Below are 20,591 nucleotides of genomic sequence, written 5' to 3'. Positions count from 1 at the left end.
GGTATTTACTCTAGAACACTTGCTAATGACTAGATAAAGAGAGTTGAAGGGTTATGAATGACTTTTAAGTTTCTGGCTAGCATAACTAGATGTATACTATTCTTGAAATTTTTTAAATACCAAATTATCTTCTATTATTAACTCCTCACTATTATTCCTCAAACACTTCAGACATAAAAGTACCTCAAAGTCCTTGTACTACTGTTCCTTTCACCTGGAATGATCTTTTAATTGATCTTTACACAAATAGTTACTCCTTGATATTTAGATCTCAGAATGCCACTTCAGATCAACCAGTCAAAAGCAGGCACCTTGTTGCCCTAATCTATCACTCTATTTTAATTGTCTACATTGTATTATCACTGTCTGATATTCCTATTTATTTGTTTATTGGGAATCTCCCCAATTAAAATATAACTCTCTGAGAGCAAAGACTTTATTCTTATTCATTCTTGTATTCCCATTGCCAACATGTAATCCTTGTTTAAGAAATATTGAATGAATGAATAATTCAGAGCCAGCATTCTCTGCTTGTAATAAAGTAGATTATCATCAACAATTGATGCTATCATAAAATATATCAATAGATCATGGGAACTCATAAGTAAGCAACTTACTGAAATGTTGTAGAGTAAGAATAAATCTGTGAACTCCAAATCAGTATTAATAGGCATTACGAAGGCAATATGGAGTAGTGGCTAAGAACATGGGCTCTGCAGTCACACAGTCGCGGTTTGAATCCAAGCTCCACCACTTACTGGGTGACATCAGGCTGGTTACCTAACCTCTCTGAGGTTCAGTTCCCCAGGCTATAGGGTAAATATAACAATAGCACGTGCCTTATAGGGATGAAGTGAGGATGAATTATATATGCAGTACACAATAACAATATAATAACAATGCCTGAGACATAGACAGCAATCAAATGTTAGCTGCTGTTTTCTTATTGCAAAGAGCATTCACAAAAGTGGGCTTAGTGTTAGAGAACATGCAGTTTGAAGTGACTACTTCCATACATCTTTGAAGAAGATGACTCCAAATGGGTGATTTCAAACAATACACATATGATGATTTTAAAGCAGTAGAAGACTGAATAGCGTATAGATAATTAGCTTGAAGTAAGAACTTCTCTCGTGCTTCTTACATACCGAGTGAGTACGGAGTGCTGCGATGGTTTTTGAAAGTGCCATTTCCCACAGTTCATCGATGTAGGCTCTATTTACTAAACCCTGGGTTGTATGTAAAATGTGATCTTCAACCACAAAAAAGCTAAGATTGAGGAAAAAAGAAAGCACAGCTGTCAGAAATTACAGTTTGACTACTATCATAAGGGGATGACAAACATTAAGAGTTGTCATCAAATTGGAAGTTAATACTAGTCATTTTTTCTTAAAGAAAGCCGTTTGGTATCACAAACAAAATCAGATTTCTTAGACTTGGAATTATACCTCTGATCATGATATCATCTTAACCACTTCTTTAGAAATTGGAGTTACATTCCTATTAAATGTTAATCATGGTATCTAGAAATTTTAAAGGGAAGAAGAAAAATGTTTATAGGTAAAGAAGGCTAATTTCACTACATTAAAATCAACAGCCCATTAATACATTTTAAAAAACGAATAGAATCTAAAGAGATAATGAAAGTTAAAGCACGCATTTTTTTAAGAATCCAACACACAAAATACCAAAATAATTCCGCTTATATAAACTTTCTCATCAAAGTGCTGAAAAGATATCTTACAAAGGTAAAAAAAAAAATACACACGTATTTTTTAACATTCTTCTGTGGCTTCTTAATTTTTATGCATCTAAAATGTATCTTCAGCTTTCTTGCCTAAATATTCATACAAATTAAAACAATTCTTTAAATAGGGAATTGTTATGATACATTTTAATCAAAGGTATCAATTACATTGCAACAATCTAAACTTGGAAAAAAAAGAAATTTCATGGAACAATCCAACTTATTTCCCTTCTTTTTAACTGCAAAGTCACTATTTTGCAATTAGAATAAGCTGTCTATATTTGGGATGTTTATTTGGGAACTGCAATTCCATACTAGTATATATACTCCAGATGAGGATGGCAAACTATACAGTCCATGGAACAAATCTGGCCCACTGCTTGTTTTTATAAACAGTGTTTTATTGGAACACAGCCATTGTCTTTCATTTACATATTGTCTATAGCTGCTTTCGTACCACAACAAAGCTGAATAGTTCTAACAGAAACCGTATGGCCTGCTGAGCCTAAAATACTTTACTATTTGGCCCTTTTAGAAAACAACTTGCCAACTTTTGCTGATTATTTGGTTCCCTCTTAACAATAATGAAAAAACAGAACATCACATATAATGACTACAATTCAATATTTTTCTCCCTTTATCCATAAAAAGGATTCCTCAACAATATAGAATTATGTTCCCCAACATAATTCTATGAAACGAATAGACATTCCTTTAAAATCATCAGATATTCAAAACAAATCTTGTCTTAAGAATTTAGAAAAGAAAAAAAATTTCCCAAAGAACACGATATACTTTTCCAAGTCTCACAAAAAGTGTATAAACAATTGAAAGTGTATAAATTTAAAACACACACACACATACCCACCCTACAATTTGATTAAAATACTTCCTGTAGCCATCTAAAGTTTCATGCTGCAACAAAGCAAAGAGAAAAAAGTTATTGTTTCTGTTTTGACACATTAAGACAGTTAAAATCAGCTAATTAATTTCTTAAGGCTCAATTCCAAAGACTATAAAGTAAATATAATAATAGTACCTACCTTATAGGATTACAGTGAGGATGAAATGAGATAATACATATCTAGTACTTAGAACAATGCCTGACACATAGCAAGCAACAGATGTTAGTTGCTACTTTCTTAATGCAAGTCACATCCAGTGGTCCCAGAGTGACAGTTTGGGGTGGAGGTGGGGGGAAGCCCAAATGGAAAATAATTAAAAGATACCAGAGAAGAAAAGTGAAAAAGGGAGAAAAGTAAAGGTGGTGATCCTACCATGTTAGAAGGAGGCTGGAGCACCAAACGAGCCTGTTTTCGCCTCTGTTTTCGGTAGTAGTTCTCAAACGTTTCCCGGGCACCCTGTTAAACAAACAAAAGGAAATGGGTTGATACATTTGGACCAATTACTCTAGTATTTTATGGGAAATTCCCAGGTCAGGAATTGAGGCAGCCCCACATTTCTCAAAATCTGCTACTTTAACACTGATAATCTTCGGAAAAATAAAAATAACTTATTGAACCTTACTTACAAATACCAATAGAGATCGATACAAAAAATTCTTAAGAGGAAACTACCAGAACTCAGCCTCCAACACACCAAAGCTGGTTTCTGAATCAATTATCACAAATTCACAAGAAAGACAAACCAACATTCTCATAGGTTATAACAACAGTTTAGAAAATGGTTCTTAAAAAAAAAAACCTCACAGAACATTCCAGAATAAAAACTAGTCTCAAATAAATCATGACCAAAAGGCCAAAGGGAGGCAGGAAAAAGGCAGGAGCTGAGAACATTAAGTCAGTCTTCTCAGACAGAATATAATCTAGCACAGGATTAATACCAAAAAGGAAGAAACAAAGCCCTGAAAAGTCTTAGCACACAGTTTCTACTTTTCATTTAGGGTTTCTGGGCTTAAACTGAAAGGTGCTCTAGAGAACAAAAGCTAACTCATGAGCTCTATAACTAGGGTTGAATAGTGTCCTCTCAAAATTCATGTCCTTCCCAGGACCTCACAACATGAACCTATTTAGAAATAGGGTCATTACAGATGTAATTAGTTAAATTAAGATGCAGTCATACTACAGTAGGGTGAGCCTTAATCCAATATAACTGGTGTCTTCATAAGAAGAGGAAAATGCTATATGAAGGCAGAAACACAGGGAGAACACCATATGGTGCCACAAGCAGAGATGGGACTGATGCAGCTGCAAGCCAGGGAACACCAAGGACTGCTGGCCACCACCAGAAGCTACAGAAAGGCAAGGAAAGATTCTACCCAGAATCTGAGAGGGAGGATGGCCTTCTGTCATCCTCATTTTGGATTTCTAGTCTCCAAAACCGTGACAGAACAAATTTCTCTTATTTTAAGCCACCCAGTTTGTGCTACTTGATTATAGCAGCCGTAAGAAACTGATATAAGCTCAAAGCTTTTAAAACATGATGCTTCCCATTATTAAACTCTACTCTCAACCCAAGACTTTTCTAAATAAACAAGAGTAGAAAGGGAAAGACAGCATTACACAGTGGTTAAGAGTACTGATTTTAGAACCAAATGATTTTATTCAAACCATGGCTCTGCCCCTTACTAGCTGTATAACTCATATGACTAGCTATATAGCTTCCCTTTCATTATTTTAACTTCCAGTATTTAACTCTTTACCTTTCACTAATAGATGTGCTATGGTTTACTCATTTGTAGAGATGCCAAACTCACATGGTTGTAATAAGGATTTAGAAGAGTTATAAAGCTTTTAGAATAGTACCTGATAAATAATAACCACTATGCAAGTACTTATTTAAAACATAAATAAGATGAAATCAGTGATGAAACAGAAAGCCCAGCCCATGTGAACATAAACTCCATGAAATACCTGGTTCAGTTTTCTTCACCTTCCCAAAAGTCTGAAGAATTTTACTCAATATGACTTCTTTGTTAGATCCCTAAACCAGGAAAACTGTTTAAGGTACTAAATCATGCAGCCTCAATAGTGTAGCTCAGGCGTGGGCAAATGTTTTCCATAATGGGCAGGACAGTAAATAGGCTTTGGCGAGCCATCCAGTCTCTGATGCTACTACTCAACTCTGCTGCTGTAGTGCAAAAGCAGCCATAGACAACTCATAAATGAGTGTGGCTGTGTTCCAATAAAACCTGATTTGTGAAAACTGAAATTAGAATTTCGTATCATTTTCACCTGTCATGAAACATTACTCCTCTTATGATTTTTTTAATGAATACCAACCATTTAAAAATGTAAAAGTTCACCCAGGTCATACAGAAACAGGCAATAGGCTGGATTTGGCCCATAAGTCACGGTTTGATGACCCCTGGGGTAGCTTAAAAACAAAGGTTTTAAAACACTAAAGTTATTATAACTGTACACATCTGAATTTTTCTGCCTAAAAAATGAAAACAAACATTAAGACAGCTATTTCAAGGCTTTCTTAGTCTATAAGTTAGTGAGGTAGCAAATAATTCTATTTAAGAAATAAAAAGTGGAAACTGCCTCTTGGTTTGTTAAAGCTGTTCCCCACTTGTCACCATTTCACAGCATAGAGGTATTATTAAATGTCAATTACATTCTATACACACTGAATGGCTTTTCATTTTAAGGTTAACAGCCCTAAAGGCCCTTTATTATTTTAGTGTGACGTTACACTTTCAACATGCTTTCTAGCCAAGATACACTTAGCTGAGAATTTAGGGAAAGCCTTCTAATTAGAACACACTATATTAACTTAATTATTTGTTGTAAATGGTAGAAAATAAACAAGATGAAATTCTATATAAAAACCAAATCATGAACCTCTACTTAATTCTAAAGTATATACATTTTGCTTTTTCAATAAAATTAAAACATAAGAAAAAACCAATTTATCTAATAGGTCTGGCTTCCCCATTTACAAAAATGAGCTAGATTTTCCCTAGTGGGTGCTAAATAAATTCACCTCTGATTATTCTATTTCCTTTGCCAATTTTGTCAACTCAATGCTTATTGGAGAAATTTGAGAAATAGAGGTCTGACCAATCCAGTTGAGTAAATGATGAAGTGCCTGTCTATTCACAAATAAGTCAACAGACAGTGAACTATAGAGTTCTGCCACTTCAGTCTCAAGCTCCTTTAATCACTCAAATGAAAAAACAAAACACAAACCAAAAAAGCCACCTCAAAAGCTACTGAAGGTATAAACAAATAGATATAAAACAATCGGCAGGCAAGCAAAAGTTGTTCTGTTTTTCATTTTATGTCATTAGTATGACAGTGCTACAAAGGCTGTATAATAATTAATGAACTAATACAATGTCACAGAAAAATTAGTCACAGTGTTTATAAAGTGCTCACCATGTGATAGACACTGAGAATCTCCTCATTGAATTTATAGTCTATGGTGGAAGACTAGAAATTAAACAAGCAATTATATAAAATCCTATTAAAATTATATTAGAATCCTATGTATTGAAGTGGGATGTATGTCTGAGTGTGTGTGTGTATGCGTGTGCGCACGTGCACCTAGGGGGTGGGAGGAATGTTAGAGAAAGATTCTCAGGAAAAAAATGACATTTATACTCATAATTGAAGAATGACTCAGAAGAATAAGCCAGGTAAACAGAAAGAAAAAAAAAAGTGTTCCTTGTAGACACAGAGAAGTTCAAAGAAAAAAGGTATCACATTTCCCATGAATTGAAAGAAGTTCTTCATGGCTGGAACTTCAGGGTGTAAAGGAGAGGGATGACAAGAGACGAGGCTGGAGGACTTTGTAAATCGTGTTAAGATATTTGGACTTCAACTCTAGGTTTAGACACCTGGAAGTTGTAATATAGTGAGTAGAATAAAGGAAGGAGAAATTAGCTACAAAAAGATCAGTCAGAATCTGATATATATTTAGGAGGCATAAGCCAATTGGATATATGTGGTAAAGGACATGAAGGAAAGAAGGCTGATGTGAGGTTTCTAACCTAGTTAACTAGTTTGGTTGGTGGCGTCATTTAATGAGAGAGGAATCAGAAGAAAATACAGTTGATTATTACCCATGGTTTCCTAATTTGCAAATTTGCCTACCTGCTAAAATTTATGTGTAGCCTCAAAATCAATACTCGTGGCACTTTCATAGTCATTCAAGGACGTACACAGCGTGGGGAAAATTTTGCGTTGCCCGATGCACATGTTCCTAGCTGAGGCCGAACAAAGCAACACTCTTCTTTCTTATTTCACTTCACACACTATAAACAATTATTCTTTTCATGGTCTATCTAGTGCCACATTTTTCAAATTTTTGTGCTTTTTTAAAATATTTGAGGCATAATTGACATAACATTATATTAGTTTCAGATGTACAACTTAATGATTCAATATTTGTGTATACTGCAAAATGATCACCAAAATAACTCTAGTTAACATCTATCACCATGTAGTTATAAATACTTTTTTCTTGTAATGAGAACTTTTAAGATCTGCTTTCTTAGCAAGTTGCAAATATATAATACAGTATTATTAACTATAGTCACCATGCTGTACATTCCATCCCCAGGACTTATTTATTTTATAACAAAGTTTGTACCTTTTGACCACCTTCATCCAATTCCTCCAACCCCTACTCCCTGCCTCTGGCAACCACCAATCTGTTCTCTGTAACTATGGGTCCAGATGGGTTTTGTTCATTTATTTAGATTCCACATATAAGTGAGTTACAACAGAGTGTCCGTCTTTCCCTGTCTGACTTATTTCACTTAGTATAATGACCTCAAGGTCTACTCACGTTGTCACAAATAGAAAGATCTCTTATTTGAAATCTTTATATGACTGAATAATATTCCATTGTGCATATATGTACCACATCTTTATCCATTCATCTACTGATGGATATTTAGGTTGTTTCCATATCTTGGCTATTGTAGATAATACTGCAACATGGGGATGCATTTATCTTTTCGAGTTAATGTTTTTATTTTCTTTGGATAAATGCCCAGAAGTGGAATTCTGGTTCATATGGTAGTTCTATTTTTATTTTTTTGAGGAACCTCCACACTGTTTTCCAGAGTGGCTGAAACAATGTACATTCCCACCAACAGTGTAAGAGGGTTCCCTCATCCCACATTCTGGTAGCACGAAAAAGGAGAATCCATGCAGTAGAGGGGTGAACAACCAATCTATTCATCAATTCAGGATTGTATTTTCAATCCAGAAGGCATACCATGGAAAAGGGATAAACTGTCTTTTGACTTTTAAGGTTTGCTCTGTTGATGACAGCAAAACACACATCACTCAACAGGTGGATTTCTCAATCCATTCTACCAGCTCTAAATGTAGAGAAAATTTATTCCAATTTGGACAACGTCGTGAATTATCAGCCTTATTTATCAATGAGTATTGTAAATTTTCAGACTTTAATATATCTAAAGTATATTAGTACTAAGTTAAGAAACACTTAGGTTTGCAGAGAGACCTTCAAGATAGCAGAGGAGTAAGACGTGGAGATCACCATCCTCCACACATCTACATGTGGAACAACTCCTAGAGAACACCTACTGAATGCTGGCAGAAGACCTCAGATTTCTGAAAAGGCAAGAAACTCCCCATGTACCTGGGTAGGGCAAAAAAAGGAAGAAAAAACAGAAACAAAAGAATAGGGAAAGAACCTGCACCTCTGGCAGGAGGTTGTGAAGGAGGAAAAGTTTCCATGCACTAGGGAGCCCCTTCACTGGCAGAGATGGGGGCTGGCGGGGGGGAAGCATCAGAGCCACGGAGGAGAGCGCAGCAACAGGGGTGCAGAGGGCAGAGTGGAGAGATTCCCGGAAAGATGATCGGTGCCGACCAGCACTCACCAGGCTGAGAGGCTTGCCTGCTCAGCCGCCGGGACGGGTGGGGGCTGGGAGCTGAGGCTCGGCTTCAGAGGTCAGATCCCAGGGAGAGGACTGGGGTTGGCTGTGTGAACACAGCCTGAAGGGGGCTAGTGCGCCACAGCTAACTGGGAGGGAGTCTGGGAAAAAGTTGGGACCTGCCTAAGAGGCAAGAGACAATTGTTTCGGGGTGCATGAGGAGAGGCAAGTCAGAGCACCGCCTAAACAAGCTCCAGAGACGGGCATGAGCCATGGCTATCAGAGCAGACACCAGACAGGCAAGAAATGCTAATAAGGCTGCTCCTGCAGCCATCAAGAATCCTGTGTGCAAGCACAGGTCACTATTCACACCTCCCCTCCCGGGAGCCTGTCCAGCCCGCCACTGCCAGAGTCCCATGATCCAAGGACAACTTCCCTGGGAGAAAACACAGCATGCCTCAGGCTGGTGCTACATCACGCTGGGCTCTGCTGTTGCAGGCTCGCACCGCATTCCGTACCCCTCCCTCCCCCTGGCCTGACTGTGCCACAGCCCCCTAATCAGCTGCTGCATTAACCCCATCCTGTCTGGGCAAAGAACAGACGCCCTCAGGTGACCTACACGCACAGGCGGGCCAAATCCAAAGCTGAACACCAGGAGCTGTGCAAACAAAGAAGAGAAAGGGAAATTTCTCCCAGGAGCCTCAGGAGGAACAGATTAAATCTTCACAATCAACTTGATGTACCCTGCATCTCTGGAATATCATCCCAACATAGAGGCTGCAGACTTCGTGTGACTTTCTCTGTATAGCTTTGCTTTTACCATTTGTCCTAGGGTTCTGTCTGGTGTTTTTGGTTTTTTGTGTTTTTTTAGTATCGTTTTTAGTGTTTGTTATCACTGGTGGATTATTTTCTCGTTTGGTTGCACTCTTCTTTCATTCTTTTTTTTATTACTTTAAAATTGTTTTTATTTTTAATAATTTTCATTTTAATAACTTTATTTTATTTTTTTCTTTATTTTTTTCTTATTTTCTCCCTTTTCTTCTGAGCCATGTGGCTCACAGGGTCTTGGTGCTCCAGCCGGGTGTCAGGCCTGTGCCTCTGAGGTGGAAGAGCCGAGTTCACGACATTGGACTACCAGAGACCTCTCGGCTCCATGTAATATCAAACGGCAAAAGCTTTACCAGAGATCTCCATTTCAATGCTAAGACCCAGATCCAACCACCAGCAAGCTACACTGCTGGACACCCTATGCCAAAAAACTAGCAAGACAGGAACACAACCCCACCCATTAGCAGAGAGGCTGCCTAAAATCATAATAAGATAACACATACCCCAAAACACATCACCAGACGTGGTCCGGCCCACCAGAAAGACAAATCCAGCCTCATCCACCAAAACACAGGTACCAGTCCCCTCCACCAGGAAGCCTACACACCCCACTGAACCAGCTTTACCAACTGGGGGCAAACACCAAAAACAAGGGGAACTACAAACCTGCAGCCTTCAGAAATGAGACCCCAAGAGCAGTATGTTAAGCAAAATGAGAAGACACAGGAACACATAGCAAATGAAGGAGCAAGGTAAAAAACCACCAGAACAAACAAATGAAGAGGAAATAGGCAGTCTACCTGAAAAAGAACTGAGAGTAATGATAGTAAAGATGATCCAAAATCTTGGAAACAGAATGGAGAAAATACAAGAAACGTTTAACAAGGAACTAGAAGAACTAAAGACCAAACAAACAATGATGAAAAACATAATAAATGATATTGAAAATTCACTAGAATGAATCAACAGCAGAATAACTGAGGCAGAAGAACACATAGGTGACCTGGACCATAAAACAGTGGAAATAACTATCGCAGAGAAGAAAAAAGAAAAAAGAATGAACACCATTCAGAACAGTCTCAGAGACCTCTGGGACAACATGAAATGCACCAATATTCAAATTATAGGGGTCCCAGAAGAAGAGAAAAAGAAAGGGACTGAGAAACTATTTGAAGGGATTATAGTTGAAAACTTCCCTAATATGGGATAGGAAACAGTTAATCAAGTCCAGGAAGTACAGAGAGTCCCATACAGGATACACCCAAGGAGAAACACGCCAAGACACATATTAATCAAACTATCAAAAATTAAATACAAAGAAAAAATATTAAAAGCAGCAAGGGAAAAGCAACAAATGACATCCAAGGGATTCCCCATAAGGTTAACAGCTGATCTTTCAGCAGAAACTCTGCAATCCAGAAGGGACTGGCAGGACGTATTTAAACTGATGAAAGGGAAAAACCTACAACCAAGATTACTCTACCCAGCAAGGATCTCATTCAGATTTGATGGGGAAATCAAAAGCTTTACAGACAAGCAAAAGCTAATAGATCTCAGCACCACCAAACCAGCTTTACAACAAATGCTAAAGGAACTTCTCTAGGCAGGAAACACAAGAGAAGGAAAAGGCCTGCAATAACAAACCCCAAACAATTAAGAAAATGGTAATAGGAACATACAAATCAATAATTACCTTAAATGTAAATGGATGAAATGCTCCAACCAAAAGACATAGACTGGCTGAATGGATACAAAAACAAGACCCATATATATGCTGTCCATAACAGGACCACTTCAGACCTAAGGACACACACAGACTTAAAGTGAGGGGACAGAAAAAGATATTCCATGCAAATGGAAATCAAAAGAAAGCTGGAGTAGCAATTCTCATATCAGATAAAACAGACTTTAGAATAAAGACTATTAGAAGAGACAAAGAAGGAAACTACATAATGATCAAGGTATCAATCCAAGAAGAACATATAACAATTGTAAATATTTATTCACTCAAAGAGGAGCACCTCAATACATAATGCTAACAGCCATAAAAGGGGAAATCGACAGTAGCACAATAATAGTAGGGGACTTTAATATCCCACTTTCGCCACTGGACAGATCATCCAAAATGAAAATAAATAAAGAAACACAAACCTTAAATGATACATTAAACAAGATGGACTTGATATTTATAGGACACTCCATCCAAAAGCAACAGAATACACTTTCTTCTCAAGTGCTCATGGAACATTCTCCAGGATAGATCATATCTTGGGTCACAAATCAAGCCTTGGTAAATTTAAGAAAACTGAAATCGTATCACCTATCTTTTCTGACCACAACGCTATGAGACTAGATATCAATTACAGGAAAAAATCTGTAAGAAATACAAACACATGGAGGCTAAACAACACACTACTTAATAACCAAGAGATGACTGAAGAAATCAAAGAGAAAATAAAAAAAATACCTAGAAACAAATGACAATGAAAGCAGGACGAGCCAAAAGTTATGGGATGCAGGAAAAGCAGTTCTAAGAGGGAAGTTAAGAGCTATACAAGCCTACCTTAGGAAACAAGAAACATCTCAAATAAACAACCTAACCTTACAGCTAAAGCAATTAGAGAAACAACAAAAAAACGCCAAAGTTAGCAGAAGGAAAGAAATCTTAAAGATCAGATCAGAAATAAATGAAAAAGAAATGAAGGAAACAATAGCAAAGATCAATAAAACTAAAAGCAGGTTCTTTGAGAAGATAAACAAAATTGATAAACCATTAGCCAGACTCATCAAGAAAAACAGGGAGAAGACTCAAATCAATAGAATTAGAAATGAAAAAGGAGAAGTAACAACTGACACTGCAGAAATACAAAAGATCATGAGAGATTACTACAAGTAACTACATGCCAATAAAATGGACAACGTGGAAGAAATGGCACATTCTTAGAAAAGCAACACCTTCTGAGAGTGAACCAGGAAGAAACAGAAAATATGAACAGACCAATTACAAGCACTGACATTGAGACTGTGATGAAAAATCTTCCAACAAACCAAAGCCCAGGAACAGATGGCTTCACAGGTGAATTGTATCAAACATTTAGAGAAGAGCTAACACCTAATCTTCTCAAACTCTTCCAAAATAGAGCAGAGGGAGGAAAACTCCCAAACTCATTCTACAAGGCCACCATCACCCTGATCCCAAAACGAGACAAATATGTCACAAAGAAAGAAAACTACAGGCCATTATCACTGATGAATATAGATGCAAAAATCCTCAACAAAATACTAGCAAACAATCCAACAGCACATTAAAAGGATCATACACCATGACCAAGTGGGCTTTAACCTGGGAATGCAAGGATTCTTCAATATACCCAAATCAATCAATGTGATAAACCATGTTAACAAACTGAAGGATAAAAACCATATGATCATCTCAATAGATTCAGAAAAAGCTTATGACAAAATTCAACACCCATTTATGATAAAAACTCTCCAGAAAGTAGGCATACAGGGAACTTACCTCAACATAATAAGGGCCATATATGACAAACCCACAGCCAACAACGTTCTCAATGGTAAAAAACTGAAACCATTTCAGTTTTTCAGGAACCAGACAAGGCAGTCCAGATTTACTGTGGCCCTGAACCAAGATGGTGGAGTACAAAGGCATGCTCTTACTCCCTCTTGTGAGAACACCAAAATCACAACTAGCTGCTGGACAATCAACAGGAAGACACTGGAACTCACCAAAAAAGATACCCCACATCCAAAGACAAAGGAGAAACCACAATGAGACAGTAGGAGGGGTGCAATCACAGTAAAATCAAATCCCATAACTGCTGGGTGGGTGATTCACAGACTGGAGAACACTTATACCACAGAAGTCCACCCACTGGAGTGAAGGTTCTGAGCCCGTCATACTTCCCAACCTGGGGGTCCGGTAATGGGAGGAGAAATTCCTAGAGAATCAGACTTTGAAGCCTAGTGCGATTTGATTGCAGGACTTAGACAGGACTGGGGGAAACAGAGACTCCACTCTTAGAGGGCACACACAAAGCAGTGTGCATATCGGGTCCCAGGGGAAGGAGCAGTGACCACAGGGGAAACTGAAGTAGACCTACCAGCTAGTGTTGGAAGGTCTCCTGCAGAGGCGGGGGGTGGCTGTGGCTCACTCTGGGGACAAGCACACTGGCAGCAGACGTTATGGGAAGTACTCCTTGGCATGAGCCCTCCCAGAGTCTGCCATTAGCCCCACCAAAGAGCCCAGGTAGGCTCCAGTGTTGGGTTGCCTCAGGCTAAACAACCAACAGGGAGGGAACCCAGGCCCACCCATCAGCAGTCAAGCAGATTAAAGTTTTACTGAGCTCTGCCCACCAGAGCAACAGTCAGCTCTACCCACCACCAGTTTCTCCCATCAGGAAACGTGCACAGGCCTCTTAGACAGCCTCATCCACCAGAGGGCAGACAGCAGGAGCAAGAAGAACTACAATCCTGCAGCCTGTGGAACAAAAACCACATTCACAGAAAAACAGACAAGATGAAAAGGCAGAGGGCTATGTACCAGATGAAGGAACAAGATAAAACCCCAGAAAAACAACTAAACGAAGTGGAGATAGGCAACCTTCCAGAAAAAGAATTCAGAATAATGATAGTGAAGATGACCCAGGACCTCAGAAAAAGAATGGAGGCAAAGATCAAAAAGATGCAAGAAATCTTTAACAAAGAACTAGAACAATTAAAGAACAAACAAACAGAGATGAACAATACAATAACTGAAATGAAAACTACACTAGAAGGAATAAATAGCTGAATAACTGAGGCAGAAGAACAAATCAGTGACCTGGAAGACAGAATGGTGGAATTCACTGCCATGGAACAGAATAAAGAAAAAAGCGTGAAAAGAAATGAAGACAGCCTAAGAGACCTCTGGGACAACATTAAATGCAACAACATTCACATTATAGGGGTCCCAGAAGGAGAAGAGAGCGAGAAAGGACCAGAGAAAATATTTTAAGAGATTATAGTCGAAAACTTCCCTAACATGGAAAAGGAAATAGCCACCCAAGTCCAGGAAGCACAGCGAGTCCCATACAGGATAAACCCAAGGAGAAAAATGCCGAGACACACAGTAATCAAATTGGCAAAAATTAAAGACAAAGAAAAATTATTGAAAGCAGCAAGAGAAAAATTACAAATAATATACAAGGGAACTCCCATAAAGTGAACAGTTGATTTCTCAGCAGAAAATCTACAAGCCAGAAGACAGTGGCATGATATACTTAAAGGGATGAAAGGGAAGAACCTACAACCAAGATTACTCTATCCGGCAAGGATCTCATGCAGATTTGATGGAGAAATCCAAAGCTTTACATACAAGCAAAACCTAAGAAAATTCAGCACCACAAAACCAGCTCTACAACAAATGCTAAAGGAACTTCTCTAAGTGGGAAACACAAGAGAAGAAAAGGACCTACAAAAACAAACCTAAAACAATTAAGCAAATGGTAATAGGAACATACATATCGATAATTACCTTAAACAGGAATGGACTAAATGCTGCAACCAAAAGACACAGGCTTCCTGAATGGATACAAAAACAAGACCCATATATATGCTGTCTACAAGAGACCCACTTCAGACTGAGGGGACGGAAAAAGATATTCCATGTAAATGGAAATCAAAAGAAAGCTGGAGTAGCAATACTCATATGAGATAAAATAGACTTTAAAATAAAGAATGTTACAAGAGACAAGGAAGAGCACTACATAATGATAAAGGTATCAATCCAAGAAGAAGATATAACAATTACAAATATATATGCACCCAACATAGGAGCACCTCAATACATAAGGCAACTGCTAACAGCTCTAAAAGAGGAAATTGACAGTAACACAATAAGAGTAGGGGACATTAACACCTCACTTACACCAATGGACAGAGCATCCAAAATGAAAATAAATAAGGAAACAGAAGCTTTAAATGACACAATAACCAGATAGATTTAATTGATATTTATAGGACATTCCATCCAAAAACAGCAGATTACACTTTCTTCTCAAGTGTGCCCAGAACATTCTCCAGGATAGATCACATCTTGAGTCACAAATCAAACCTCTGTAAATTTAAGAAAACTGAAATCATATCAAGCATCTTTTCTGACCACAACACTATGAGATCAGAAATGAATTACAGGGAAAAAAACGTAAAAAACACAAACACATGGAGGCTAAACAATACGTTACTAAATAACCAAGAGATCACTGAAGAAATCAAGAGGAAATTAAAAAATACCTAGAGACAAATGACAATGAAAACACGACGATCCAAAACCTATGGGATGCACCAAAAGCAGTTCTAAGAGGGAATTCTATAGCTATACAAGCCTACCTGAAGAAACAAGAAAAATCTCAAATAAACAATCTAACCTTACACCTAAAGGAAATAGAGAATGAAGAATAAAAAAAAAACCAAAGTTAGCAGAAAGAAAGAAATCATAAAGATCAGAGCAGAAATAAATGAAATAGAAACAAAGACAACAATAGCAAAGATCAATAAAACTAAAAGCTGGTTCTTTCAGAAGATAAACAAAATTGATAAACTGTTAGCCAGACGCATCAAGAGAAACAGGGAGAGGACTCAAATCAATAAAATTAGAAATGAAAAAGAAGAAGTTACAGCAGACACCGCAGAAATACAAAGCATCCTAAGAGACTACTACAAGCAACTCTATGCCAATAAAATGGACAAGCTGGAAGAAATGGACAAATTCTTAGAAAGGTATAACCTACCAGACTGAACCAGGAAGAAATAGAAAATATGAACAGACCAATCACAAGTAATGAAATTGAAACTGTGATTAAAAATCTTCCAACAAAAAAAAGTTCAGGATCAGATGGCTTCACAGGTGAATTCTATCAAACATTTAGAGAAGAGCTAAGACCCATCCTTCTCAAACTCTTCCAAAAAACTGCAGAGGAAGGAACACTCCCAAACTCATTCTATGAGGCCACCATCACCCTGATACCAAAACCAGACAAAGATACTACAAAAACAGAAAATTACAGACCAATATCACTGATGAATATAGATGCAAAACTCCTGAACAAAATACTAGCCAACAGAATCCAACAACACATTAAAAGGATCATACACCATGATCAAGTGGGATTTATCCCAGGGTTACAAGGATTCTTCAACATACGCAAATCAATCAGTGTGATACACCACATTAACAAATTAAGGAATAGCAACCATATAATCACCTCAATAGATGCAGAAAAAGCTTTTGATAAAATTCAACACCCGTTTATGATAAAAACTCTCCAGAAAGTGGGCATAGAGGAACGCTACCTCAACATAATAAAGGCCATATACGACAAACCCACAGCAAACATCATTCTCAATGGTGAAAAACTGAAAGCATTTCCTCTAAGATCAGGAACAAGACAAGGATGTCCACTCTCACTACTATTATTCAGCACAGTTTTGGAAGTCCTAGCCACTGCAATCAGAGAAGAAAAAGAAATAAAAGGAATACAAATTGGAAAAGAAGAAGTAAAGCTATCACTGTTTGCAGATGACATTGTACTATAGATATAGAATCCTAAAGATGCCAACAGAAAACTACTAGAGCTAATCAATGAATTTGGTAAACTTGGACGATACAAAAGCAATGCACAGAAATCTCTTGCATTCCTATACACTAATGTTGAAAAATCTGAAAGAGAAATTAAGGAAACACTCCCATTTACCATTGCAACAAAAAGAATAAAACACCTTGGAATAAACCTACCTAGGGAGACAGAAGACCTGTATGCAGAAAACTGTAAGACACTGATGAAAGAAATTAAAGATGATAGCAACAGATGGAGAGATACACCATGTTCTTGTACTGGAAGAATCAATATTGTGAAAATGATGATACTACCCAAGCAATCTACAGATTGAATGCAATCCCTATCAAACTATGAATGGCACTTTTTATGGAACTAGAACAAAAAAATCTTAAAATTTGTATGGGGACACAAAAGACCCCAAATAGCCAAAGCAGTCTTGAGGGAAAAAAACGGAACTAGAGGAATCAGACTCCCTGACTTCAGACTATATTACAAAGCTACCGTAATCGAGACAATATGGTACTGGCACAAAAACAAAACATAGATCAATGGAACAAGTTAGAAAGCCCAGAGATAAACCCACACACCTATGGTCAACTCATCTATGACAAAGGAGGCAAGGATATACAATGGAGAAAACAGTCTCTTCAATAAGTGGTGCTGGGAGAACTGGACAGCTACATATAAAAGAATGTAATTAGAACACTCCCTAACACCATACACAAAAATACACTCAAAATGGATTAGAGACCTAAATGGAAGACCAGACACTATAAAACTCTTAGAGGAAAACATAGGAAGAACACTCTTTGACATAAATTACAGCAAGATCTTTTTTGATCCACCTCCTAGAGTAATGGAAATAAAAACAAAAATAAACAAATGGGACCTAATGAAATGTAAAAGCTTTTGCACAGCAAAGGAAACCATTAACAAGACAAAAAGACAACACTTAGAATGGGAGAAAATATTTGCAAACGAATCAATGGACAAAGGATTAATCTCCAAAATATATAAACAGCTCATGCAGCTCAATGTTACAGAAACAAACAACCCAACCAAAAAATGGGCAGAAGACCTAAATAGACATTTCTCCAAAGAAGACATACAGATGGCCAAGAAGCACATGAAAAGCTGCTCAACATCACTAATTCTTAGAGAAATGCAAATCAAAACTACAATGAGGTATCACCTCTCACTGGTTAGAATGGGCATCATCAGAAAATCTACAAACGACCAATGCAGAGAGGGTGTGGAGAAAAGGGGACCCTCTGCACTGTTGGTGGGAATGTAAATTGATACAGCCACTATGGATAACAGTATGGAGGTTCCTTAAGAAACTAAAAATAGAATTACCATATGACCGAGCAATCCCACTATTGGGCATATACCTGGAGAAAACCATAATTGAAAAAGACACATGCAACCCAGTGTTCACTGCAGCACTATTTACAGTAGCCAGGTCATGGAAACAACCTAAACGACCGTCGACAGACGAATGCATAAAGAAGATGTGGTACATATATACAATGGAATATTACTCGGCCATAAAAAGGAACAAAATTGGGTCACTTGTTGAGCCGTGTATGGATCTAGAGACTGTAATACAGAGTGAAGTAAGTCGGAAAGAGAAAAACAAATATCGTATATTAAGGCATGTATGTGGAACCTAGAAAAATGGTACAGATGAACCAGTTTGCAGGGCAGAAGTTGAGATACAGATGTAGAGAATAATGTATGGACATCAGGAAGGGAAAGCCGCAGCAGGGTGGGGATGGTGGTGTGATGAATTGGGCAACTGGGATTGACATATATACACTGATGTGTATAAAATTGATGACTAATAAGAATGTGCTGTATAAAAAAACAAAAGAAACTTCAAAAATTAAAAATAAAAATAAGACAAGGTAGTTCACTCTCACCACTATTATTCAACATAGTTTTGGAAGTGTTAGCCACAACAATCAGAGAAGAAAAAGGAATCCAAATCGGAAAAGAAGAATTAAAGCTGTCACTGTTTGCAGATGACATGTTACTATACATAGAGAATCCTAAGGATGCTACTGGAAAACTACTACAGTTAATCAATGATTTTGGTAAAGTAGCAGGATACGAAATAAATGCACAGAAATCTCTTGCATTCTTATACACTAATGATGAAAAATCAGAAAGAGAAATTAAGCAAACACTCCCATTTACCACTGCAACAAAAAGAATAAAATATCTAGGAATAAACTACCTAAGGAGAGAAAAGACCTTTATGCAGAAAATTATAGGACACTAATGAAAGAAATTAAAGATGATAAAAAACAGATGGAGAGATACACCATGTTCTTGGATTGGAAGAATCAACATTGTGAAAATGACTATACTACCATCCCAAAGGAATCTACAGATTCAATGCAATCCCTATCAAACTACCAATGGCATTTTTCACAGAACTAGAACAAAAAATTTCACAATTTGTATGGAAACACAAAAGACCCCGAATAGCCAAAGCAATCTTGAGAAACAAAAACAGAGCTGGAGGAATCAGGCTCCCTGACTTCAGACTATACTACAAAGCTACAGTAATCAAGACAGTATGGTACTGGCACAAAAACAGAAATATAGGTCAATGGAACAGGATAGAAAGCCCAGAAATAAACCCACACACATATGGTCATCTTATTTTTGATAAAGGAGGCAAGAATATCTAATGGAGAAAAGACAGCTTCTTCAATAAATGGTGCTGAGAAAACTGGACAGGTACATGTAAAAGAATGAAATTAGAACACTTCCTAACACCATACACAAAAATAAACTCAAAATGGGTTAAAGACCTAAATATAAGGCCAGACACTATAAAACTCTTAGAGGAAAAAATAGGCAGAACACTCTATGACATAAATCACAGCAAGATCCTTTTCTGCCCACCTCCTAGAGAAATGGGAATAAAAACAAAAATAAACAAATGGGACCTAATGAAACGTAAAAGCTTTTGCACAGCAAAGGACACCATAAGCAAGATGAAAAGACAACCCTCAGAATGGGAGAAAATATTTGTAAATGAAGCAACTGACAAAGGATTTATCTCTAACATTTACAAGCAGCTCATGCAGCTCAATATCAAAAAAACAACCCAATCTAAAAGTGGGCAGAAGATCTAAATAGACATTTCTCCAAAGAAGATATACAGATTGCCAACAAACACATGAAAGGATCCTCAACATCACTAATCATTACGGAAATGCAAATCAAAACAACAATGAGGTATCACTTCACATCAGTCAGAATGGCCATCATCAAAAAATCTACAAACAACAAATGCTGGAGAGGGTGTGGAGAAAAGGGAACCCTCTTGCACTGTTGGTGGGAATGTAAATTGATATAGCCACTATGGAGAACATTTTGGAGGTTCCTTAAAAAACTAAAAATAGAACTACCATATAAGCCAGCAATCTCACTACTGGGCATATACCGTGAGAAAACCATAATTCAAAAAGAGTCATGTACCACAATGTTCACTGCAGCTCTATTTACAATAGCCAGGACATGGAAGTAACCTAAGTGTCCATCGACAGATGAATGGATAAAGAAGATG

General features: G+C 37.5%; 1 protein-coding gene across 13 annotated transcripts in view; it reads right to left on the bottom strand.

Annotated features, from left to right (window-relative positions):
- Nucleotides 1–20,591, bottom strand: part of EXOC6B (exocyst complex component 6B) — a 710,711-nt gene that overhangs the window by 354,891 nt on the left and 335,229 nt on the right. For all 13 annotated transcript variants that reach the window (XR_012325650.1, XR_012325649.1, XM_033838288.2 and 10 more), the window contains 3 exons: nt 3,025–3,108; nt 2,616–2,662; nt 1,149–1,269 (listed from right to left, as the gene is read on the bottom strand). Coding sequence is in view for 11 of the 13 variants with exons in the window: in XM_033838288.2 (XP_033694179.1) it covers nt 1,149–1,269; nt 2,616–2,662; nt 3,025–3,108 (252 nt within the window). In the remaining 2 variants the exon portion in view is untranslated. The remainder of the gene's footprint in view (nt 1–1,148; nt 1,270–2,615; nt 2,663–3,024; nt 3,109–20,591) is intronic.

The sequence above is a fragment of the Tursiops truncatus genome, chromosome 14 (genome assembly GCF_011762595.2).
Source record: "Tursiops truncatus isolate mTurTru1 chromosome 14, mTurTru1.mat.Y, whole genome shotgun sequence".
NCBI classification, from domain to species: Eukaryota; Metazoa; Chordata; class Mammalia; order Artiodactyla; family Delphinidae; genus Tursiops; species Tursiops truncatus.
The sequence above is the reverse complement of the archived record's forward strand: the minus strand, read 5'-3'. Positions and strand labels throughout refer to the sequence as shown.